This window comes from Salmo trutta, chromosome 8 (assembly GCF_901001165.1).
Source record: "Salmo trutta chromosome 8, fSalTru1.1, whole genome shotgun sequence".
Lineage (NCBI taxonomy): Eukaryota > Metazoa > Chordata > Actinopteri > Salmoniformes > Salmonidae > Salmo > Salmo trutta.
In genome coordinates, this window is record NC_042964.1 from 42213984 (window position 1) to 42223949 (window position 9966).

The 9966-nt window shown below is 43.6% G+C and overlaps 2 protein-coding genes across 4 annotated transcripts; one reads left to right on the forward strand and one right to left on the reverse strand.

Moving 5' to 3' along the window:
- Positions 1-1550: 1550 nt before the first annotated feature.
- LOC115198990 (protein LLP homolog) lies at positions 1551-3062 on the forward strand. The gene is made up of 3 exons (XM_029761472.1): positions 1551-1659; positions 2135-2365; positions 2444-3062. The coding sequence occupies exons 2-3, from the start codon at positions 2146-2148 to the stop codon at positions 2611-2613; spliced, it is 390 nt and encodes a 129-aa protein (XP_029617332.1). The 5' UTR covers positions 1551-1659; positions 2135-2145; the 3' UTR covers positions 2614-3062.
- Positions 3055-9718, reverse strand: LOC115198989 (src substrate cortactin). Of its 3 annotated transcripts, XM_029761469.1 has the most exons (16): positions 9587-9717; positions 8620-8700; positions 8345-8418; positions 7656-7785; positions 6233-6343; positions 6077-6131; positions 5849-5959; positions 5627-5737; positions 5398-5508; positions 5253-5308; positions 5043-5112; positions 4775-4923; positions 4449-4706; positions 4158-4326; positions 3997-4065; positions 3055-3817 (listed from the first exon to the last, which is right to left on the reverse strand). In XM_029761469.1, the coding sequence occupies exons 2-16, from the start codon at positions 8698-8700 to the stop codon at positions 3684-3686; spliced, it is 1689 nt and encodes a 562-aa protein (XP_029617329.1). In that variant the 5' UTR covers positions 9587-9717; the 3' UTR covers positions 3055-3683. The 3 variants fall into 3 exon arrangements, with proteins under 3 accessions (XP_029617329.1, XP_029617331.1, XP_029617330.1); XM_029761471.1 differs by lacking the exon at positions 5849-5959 and having other exon boundaries at positions 9587-9718; XM_029761470.1 differs by lacking the exon at positions 5627-5737 and having other exon boundaries at positions 9587-9718.
- Between the last annotated feature and the right edge of the window lie 248 nt (positions 9719-9966).

The window sequence follows — 9966 nt, forward strand, 5'->3', positions numbered from 1 at the left end:
AGAACTACACGGGAGGATCTTGTCAATGCTCTCAAGGCAGCTGGGACCATAGTCACCAAGAAAACAATTGGTAACACACTACGCCGTGAAGGACTGAAATCCTGCAGCACCCGCAAGGTCCCCCTGCTCAAGAAAGCACATATACATGCCCGTCTGAAGCTTGCCAATGAACATCTGAATGATTCAGAGGACAACTGGGTAAAAGTGTTGTGGTCAGATGAGACCAAAATGGAGCTCTTTGGCATCAACTCAACTTGCCGTGTTTGGAGGAGGAGGAATGCTGCCTATGACCCCAAGAACACCATCCCCACCGTCAAACATGGAGGTGGAAACATTATGCTTTGGGGGTGTTTTTCTGCTAAGGGGACAGGACAACTTCACCGCATCAAAGGGACGATGGACGGGGCCATGTACCGTCAAATCTTGTGTGAGAACCTCCTTCCCTCAGCCAGGGCATTGAAAATGGGTCGTGGATGGGTATTCCAGCATGACAATGACCCAAAACACACGGCCAAGGCAACAAAGGAGTGGCTCAAGAAGAAGCACATTAAGGTCCTGGAGTGGCCTAGCCAGTCTCCAGACCTTAATCCCATAGAAAATCTGTGGAGGGAGCTGAAGGTTCGAGTTGCCAAACGTCAGCCTTAATGACTTGGAGAAGATCTGCAAAGAGGAGTGGGACAAAATCCCTCCTGAGATGTGTGCAAACCTGGTGGCCAACTACAAGAAACGTCTGACCTCTGTGATTGCCAACAAGGGTTTTGCCACCAAGTACTAAGTCATGTTTTGCAGAGGGGTCAAATACTTATTTCCCTCATTAAAATGCAAATCAATTTATAACATTTTTGACATGAGTTTTTCAGGATTTTGTTGTTGTTATTCTGTCTCTCACTGTTCAAATAAATTTACCATTAAAATTATAGACTGATCATTTCTTTGTCAGTGGGCAAACGTACAAAATCAGCAGGGGATCAAATACTTTTTTCGTCACTGCCCTTGGATTTTACACCCCAATCGGTCTCATGGGTTTAACTTGATGACGTGCAGTCTCAGAAGAAACTGCAGTCTTGCAAATTCTCCATTCGAAATAATACAAAGACATTTCAACCATGCCATGCCAACAATAATGTATTTATCCTGAATGGTTGTAGATCATTCAATTGTTGTGATGGTATAACATATCATTTGTAATTTACTGTACTCACATACTTTGCTTTTCGTTTGCCATTTGTTTTTGCAGACAGAGGTTAAAGTGGTTCAACACATTTGTTCTGGAGCAGATGTGAATTTGTGGATAATTGGATGATCATCAATGAGACTTAGTTCGCTTTGGCTTGCAGTATAGAATGAGCTCGCCATCTCCTGGAAGAACTGCAAACTGCACCATAATAGCTGACAATGCGTAACGATAAATTGAGAATAAAGTGCAGAAGACAGTTCGTCAGTTATCCACCACTGATAATGTTTCACACTAAATATGTAGGTTATAGGTTTTCGATTAAATAAATACTAGTTCACAGTATGATAGTAAATGAAGAGGACGTAAATTGTCGCAAATGTGTCCAACATTACGACTGTCTGACATGCTTTACGGTTGTCAAAAATACTAACACGTGTGTGCTGCCTGCTTATCAACTGTACGGAAGATACATCTGCGTCTATGTATGTTAACATTCTGTTATTATTTACAACACCATCAATAGGAGTAAATTGAGTATACCGAATACTAGTTATTGAAGTACAAAAACATTGAATGGAATAAGCCGATCGATTGTTCTAAAACAATCCGTTTTCTTTAGCAATGTAGCTAGCTAGCTATTAGCCACATTAGCCAAAAGCTAGCAAACGTGCCTGTTTATGTTGAGTCTTGCACATTTTAAGGCATTAAAATCATTGACAGTTTAACGGCAGTTCATCATGATTAATTATACAACAACCTCGATTTATGATTGAGGGGGATTTGGGCTAGACGTGGCGTGATGGGAGTTGATGGCATGAGTGTTGTTTACATGAGCCAAGAACTCACTCGTATGTATGGCTAGGCTCTGTAGAGACTGTCACTGAACTATAGTTAAAGCCAGCCGGGATGTCTTATGAAAGTGGATCTGTGTTTCCATTATGTAACCCTGTCTTTCAGAAAACCTTAAAATGGCCAAAAGTCTGCGAAGCAAATGGAAGAGGAAGATGCGTGCAGTGAAGAGAGCGAAGAACGCCCCTAAGGAACTGGCTCGGCTGAAGCAAGCCTTAGCCCACGGTGGCACAGGAGAGATCTCCATGAATGACATTCAGGACATAGCTACAGTGGTGTCAGCTGACAAGATAAAAGAGAAGAAAGTGGATGTAGACATGGAGGGAGAGGAAGTAGATGGTGAGATCACACACAGATCAAGCATGTTGTATCGTTTCCTATGTCTGAGTTTTGACACCTTTTGTTTTTGCATCGCAGATGGAAAGATGGACTTGGACAGCAAGCGCAGTAAGACGACCCAATTGGACGAGCACGGACAGTACCCAACATGGATGAGCCAACGACAGGCCAAGAAACTGAAAGGCAAACGCATGACAAAGAAATCAGGAGGAAAGGTCAACAAAAAAAAGAAGGGCATTGCCTGGTAGCCTGGAGAAAACCAAAGGACTTCTGACTTAGAACCTGTGACACACATGAGCATTGATACATGATCTTTGTGGACTTGAGTTGCCTGCCTTGTGTTCAAGTTAAATGGTGATATGAGGCAAAGGATCTATATTGTGCAACCCATAGTCTGTAAGCTCATTTTAATGTATGAAAGGAAACAGAGTTGTGTTGTTGGGCAGTATAGTACTGCATTGACATACTTCACTTGAATGAAAGCCATGTTTTCTTATTGCTGTGGTATACAGAAGATGGTAGATTCTTTACATTTTACCCCAATAATGCTACTACCTGTTGTTGGTAGCACCAATCCTGTTTGATTTGCTCTTCCTGTAGCCTAGCCCATCACAAAGACATTCATTATACATGTAACAAACTGTCCATGTAATCTTCTGGCTGTCACGGAGTAAATAAATGTGTTTCTGTACATTAATACATTTTATTGATTACATGCAGTTGATTCTAGAAAGAACCTTTTTAACCTGGTGTTTCAGATATTATGCTTTTCCAAAGTATGACAATGTAATTCAAGTTAAGGATTCCATCAATAGCCAAAATACAATTCTCTGTAGTTAATTATTGTTTTTAAACAAAACATTCCATAGCTAAATGTCTTACATAATCCTGTTAATTGCAAGTGTATGAGAATATTCTGGAACATTTAGCAATCAGCGTTTATAAGGGGAAGGGCTGCATCCCACACTGAGCAATATGAAGCACAATGACTATGCATTATATATCATGACTACTGGCCGGATATGAATCAATTGACTAGAAAACACATGAGGAGAATGTCAATTGTATACTCCTTGCGTCCTCTCTCCTCACCTCAAAACCCATTGGATGAGAAAGCCAGAGGTCCGCCCCTCTGACCTCCTCCAATGGGTATTAAGAAAGTGAGGATAGAGGAGTATGCAATTGAGATGCTCCCATGGCACAATCAAACTATACCTGTCAGATAGGATCAATATGCTGATGTTCCCCCTGTGAAAAGACCCACAGCTCCGATGGGCTCAGGTATATGTCTGTGTTGGAGACTGTATAGGCACGCTCACTACATCATTTTCACGAATGTAGCAGGGAAAAGTCCAATGCGTCCGTGACAGTGTCCCTTCCACCAGCCTTCGTCCACCATCTCTATGTTGGTGATGACATCATCCGGGTTGAAGGAGATCTCATCATCTGCCTCTTCATGTGTGAGAATAACATTAGTTTAGGATTTTGTCTCCGAAAGGGTTTATAGACTTCTGTGTTGAGCAATGTTTAGCATTGATTTCTGTATTGATCCACAATGGAAGAAACAACATCACAGTATGACACAACGATATGATATCACAACGCAGTCATTGAGACAGGAGGCTACCTACCTCCTTGGTAGTCATAAATGGCCACTGCTGTCTGACCGCATGTCAGGTCCTCATAGTCATTATCCACAGCTGTAGAAGGAACACATGGAAGGGTCAGTCTTTGGTATGACACAGTAATGGGTTACCCAACCCCTCTACCCCACTGGGTGTGGCACAATGACCTGGATCAGGTTCTGGGAAAGGTACTGGTGAGATATCCTCATACTCTCCCTCATCCTCCTGCTCTGGTTCTGATGGGGTCTGCTCCTGAGGTGGCTCCGCCTCCAGCAGGTCACTTGACCGTGGGGGCAGGCACGGGGGCTGGTCATAGTCTGGCTCCTCCTCTTCCTCCTGAGACCACAGAAAAGGAGTAGGTGTGAATTTCACCAAATCATTTTATAACGTTGCAGTGAAGAAGAAATGGCAGTTTTTATGTAATCAGTGAGTTGCATTGAATTAAATCAGATATTTACCACTGGCTCAGGTTCATCTCTTGGTATCTGAGGCAATGCCCTGGCAGTGGGCAGCTGTGGTGGTTGGGGCTTCCTGTTGGCCTCTGGAAAAGGGGGAGGTCTCTGCTCTTCAACAGGTGGAGGTCTCTGCTCTTCAATAGGTGGAGGTCTCTGCTCTTCAACAGGTGGAGGTCTCTGCTCTTCAATAGGTGGAGGTCTCTGCTCTTCAACAGGTGGAGGCTGATGCTGCTCTGCTTCCTCCTCCCTGCTGTTCTGTTCCTACAAGAGATACATACCGCTCTGTCAGTGTGTGCATGTTTATTGGAGTAACATTTTTATTGCAGTACCTGTTGTCTGCGTCGTGCCTCCTCCTGCTCTCTCTTCTCTCTAGCTTGTCTCCTGGCTCTCTCCTCCTCCGCTCGCTTTCTGTTCTCCTCGTCTGACGACCGAGCCAAGTTCTCAAAGCGAGCCTTCAGGTTGCCTGCCCCTGCACTTGCTGCACAGACAGACCAGAAAAGCAAAAATCGTATTTTCCTCTTTGAACTTGAGAACTAAATGTTTAGCAAGCAGAACAACTTTAGCCCTTCTATGAGGAACTATAAAGCGCATACTTACATGCCTCCAATGGTAGTGTCTTCTCATAGGCAGAGGTAGGGGATTCCATGTCTGTGAAGGCCACTGCACTCTATAGAGTGAATGGGGATTGGGGAACCATAATTCCAATCAATGAGTAAACGTCATAGCCTGAGTGTGTTTGTACAGGTAAATGTAAAATGCGTCAAGAATTACTGTCATCCTGAGTCTTGAGGATCAAGAAAGACTCACTTTATCCATGCGGTCTGTCTGAATGCCATGGCGTCCCCCAAAGCCCTTGGCATAGTCTGAACGTGGAGATCAAAGGTCAGTTTAATGTGGACATGGTCCTTGACTTTTACAAACACAACTGTGGTTACAACTGTGAGTAACTGACCTTTCTGTGACTCATGCTTCTCTGTCTCTCCCTTGTAGTCGTAACCTAAAGCAGCCTTGTCCACTTTCTCCTTCTCCACCCCAAACTTCCCTCCAAAACCCTTGGAATAGTCTGGTGAGGGAAAGTGAAGGATGAGGTTGTTTCAAATATGAATTATAAATCTAATATTAATAAATGACCATGAAACGTTTGTACCTACAAACAGCCCACAGTACAGTACCACTCTAACCTTTCTGAGACTGGTGCTTCTCGGTCTCTCCCTTGTAGTCGTATCCCAAGGCAGCCTTGTCCACTTTCTCCTTCTCCACCCCAAACTTCCCTCCAAAACCCTTTGAATAGTCTGGCGAAGGAGGTTGTGGGATATGTTTAAAATATGAACTAGAGATCTAATAACTGACCATGAAACGTTTCTACTTAAAAACAACAGCCCACAGTACAGTACCACTCTAACCTTTCTGAGACTGGTGCTTCTCTGTCTCTCCCTTGTAGTCGTAACCCAAGGCAGCCTTGTCCACTTTCTCCTTCTCCACCCCAAACTTCCCTCCAAATCCCTTTGAATAGTCTGAAAGATAAAAGCAGGGTGAGAAATATGCCAGGAGTATCTGGGTAGGATAACAACATGCAGTCGACTTACTTGGAAATCAGAAAGTATGTGTATTAGACTTCCTTAAGGCTGTACCTTTCTGAGATGTATGCTGCTCCACCTCTCCCTTGTATTCAAAACCCATGGCAGACTACAGGAAGAGAGAAGGAATGTTCATCACCAGAACGATCACCCTGTTCATCAAATTCTGTGATATCTTTGTATTTGTCAGTAAGTGTATAGTTTCCTCACCTTATCCACACGGTCTTTCTGCACTCCAAATTTCCCCCCGAATCCTCTCTTTGCATCGGTCTGGGATGAGTGCTGCTCCACCTGTGCCACGTAGCCATGCCCCACTGCCCCCTGGGTAATTACACACACATAATACATCAACACAGGAAACGAGCTTTGATAAACTGTTGAAGTCCATAAAAGTTGCAATAGGTCAGCACACACAACTGTACTGTCTGACAGCATACGTTTTGGGGTGAGCAGCACTGCACTAGAGGAAGCCTTATGCTTGGTGTGTTATTTGCATTCGACTGAAGACCTTATGAGCGAAATACACTATATATACAAAAGTATGCGGACACCCCTTCAAATTTGTGGATTTGGCTATTTCAGCCACACCTGTTGCTGACCGGTGTATAAAATCAAGCACACAACCATGCAATCTCCATAGACAAATATTGGCAGTAGAATGGCCTTACTGAAGAGCTCAGTGACTTTCAACGTGGCACCATCATAGGATGCCACCTTTGCAACAAGTCAGTCCGTCAAATTTCTGCTCTGCTAGAGCTGCCCCAGTCAACTGTAAGTGTTGTTAAAGTGAGTGTGGAAACTTCTAGGCGCAACAACGTCTCTGCTGCAAAGTGGTAGGCCACAAAAGCTCACAGAACAGGACCGCAGAGTTCCAAACTGCCTATGGAAGCAACATCAGCACAATAACTGTTCATCCGGAGCTTCATGAAATGGGTTTCCATGGCCGAGCAGCCGCACACAAGCCTAAGATCCCCATGCACTATGCCAAGCGTTGGCTGGAGGGGTGTAAAGCTCGCCGCCATTGGACTGGAGCATTGGAAACGCGTTCTCTGGAGTGATGATTCCTGCTTCACCATCTGGCAGTCTGACGGACGAGTCTGGGTTTGGCAGATGCCAGGAGAACGCTACCTTCCCCAATGCATAGTGCCAACTGTAAAGTTGGTGGAATAATGGTCTGGGGATGTTTTCCCTCTAGCTCCAGTAGAGGGAAATCTTAACACTACAGCATATGAAATTTTAGACGATTCTGTGCTTCCAACTTTGTGGCAACAGTTTGGGGAAGGCCCTTTCCTTTTGGTGTGGAAGAACTTGACTGACCTGCACAGAGTCCTGACTTCAACCTCACCTTAGGGATGAATTGGAACACCGACTGCGAGCTAGGCCTAATCACCCAACATCAGTGCCCGACCTCACTAATGCTCTTTTGGCTGAATGGAAGCAAGTCCCCGCAGCAATGTTCCAACATCTAGTGGAAAGTCTACCCAGAAGAGTGGAGGCTGTTATAACAGCAAAGGGGGGACCAACCACATATTAATGCCCATGATTCTGTAAAGAGATGTTCGACGAGCAGGTGTCCACATACTTTTGGTCATGTAGTGTATGAACATCACATGATGACATGTTATAACCTAACCTTGTCCATGCGGTCTTTCTCCACTCCAAACTTCCCTCCGTAACCGTAAGAGGCCTTGGGAGCCTCCGCTCGCTCCTTCTGCTTCCCCACCTCATGCTCCTGGGACACCTTCTGTCTCAGCTCTGATACACTGGGCAGGGATCACACACGCATGGAAATACATTTTACATTTTAGTCATTTAGCAGACGCTCTTATCCAGAGCGATTTACAGTAGTGAATGCATACATTTCATAATTTATTTATTTTTTCTCCGTACTGGTCCCCCGTGGGAATCGAACCCACTGCCCTGGCGTTGCAAACACCATGCTCTACCAACTGAGCCACACGGGAAATACACACATTCACGCATACACACACACCAGAACTTTGTTGCATATCTTTATTCCCATTTTACATTATCTGCTGACCCCGGGACTACATAGTTACACTAGTCTGTGGCTAACCCTTAGATTTACTCAGTCACCAACCCATATTTGGTAAGACTCACTGCTTGACAGCCTACACACTGTTTTCACTTCCCTTTCCTGTTTCTACAGAGCTAAAGCAGCAATACACAGATGAGCTAACCATCCCCCATAGCTCTCCAACGGCATAACACCAATCATCCTGTGATCTGTCTTTGATGTGTAACTTCTGGTCTGGTCATCTCAGGCTGACCACCCAGCCTCAGTTACTGTTCAATGGTTACCTGATGTGTTCTTTTCGACCAGACCCCTCAATGGTCTTGGCCCCCCATCTCTGTTCCTGTTCTGACACATCATTCTGAAACACAGAACCCAAGTCCTTCTCATCACCTAACTGTAGTCTGAAGACCAAGGTGTCGTTGAGAACAGGACTGAGGCGGTTACGCACCAAGCATAAACAAAACATTAATTCCACTGGGAGAAAATATTGATTAGAGAGTGCCTTAGTAAATACACTAGCTCTGTAAGGACCCTCGCTTCCTCCATCCCAGCAGCTAACCTCAAAGTCAGGGTCGGTCTCCCAGTCGTCCCCCTCTGCAACCTTTAAGCTCACGTTGTGTCCCACCACTGACTTCCACATCTAGGAAGAGAAACAAAACAGAAGATGTGTATTGTAAGTCTAAGTATAGTGTAAACACAAGAGGGACGACAGCTCGTTGGTCCCTGGTGTAAAAACAAGTTGAGAAACAGTGCTTTAGTGAACACTGCATGTACCTTGTGAACAATCACCTGTACCTGCAAATACAAATAAGCTTCAAGGCATTTAACATTTCCCCTTTGTCAGTGGAAAAACTGACAGCTAACCACAAGTATATAGTCTCATTCTGCTGAGGTCACAAAAACGGAAGTGGAGTTATTTATACAGCTCTGAGCTGCAGTGTTCTCATCATAAAATAACACACTATCATCATTAATTAATAGTTTAACAAAACACAAAGTATCCTCATGGAAGTGGTGGGTATCTTAGCTGGGGACAGCTGTCCAGACTGGTGTCAATTTAATGTAGGGCAGCTACCTGATTGTACCACACACACACATTCAAAGTCTGGTATTTGTGCATATATCACAAGGTTGTACATTTGAGGGACATGCTTTTGGCATTTTGGTTTGGTAACAAGGTAATACAAAAATATTGAATAAAAGAATAACGGTGATAAAAGGAACCATCTGGCTGACATTAAGTCACCTGTTTGATGCGTGATGCTGCGTGCATTGTCTGAAAGTGCACTCACTAGTAAAACTAAACATAAGTTGGCTATAATTTACACAGTAACTATTTATATCTTCCAAGTAGGCTAGACCTTCCGTTGATTCAACTTTGAAACAATATAACATAACGGTAGCCGATGAGATCAGTACAGAACTAATCTACAACTTCCTGAAAGACACGTTTAGAAATTCTAATATCACGGTGATAAATACTTCATTCAAACAAATACACATTATTTCGTGGTAATTACACGTACCTTTGCGTTGCCAGACAACTTTCCTTGATGTAATAATGTCACAAATGTATATCTTCACAAGTCTAAACCAGCGAGAGGAGAGAGTCGCGCAAACTGTTGATATAGGAAATAATGCGCGTGGCCGATGATATGCAAGTAGCTACGGACTTGCTACTGTATCAAACCTGGACACAACTCAAAACGATCATGTTTGTTAATCAGTAAAAACACACATTCTCATTCCGTAATAAACCGTAATAAAACATCCATTTGTTTTCCCAATATATACTGCTCAAAAAAATAAAGGGAACACTTAAACAACACATCCTAGATCTGAATGAAATAAATAATCTTATTAAATACTTTTTTCTTTACATAGTTGAATGTGCTGACAACAAAAT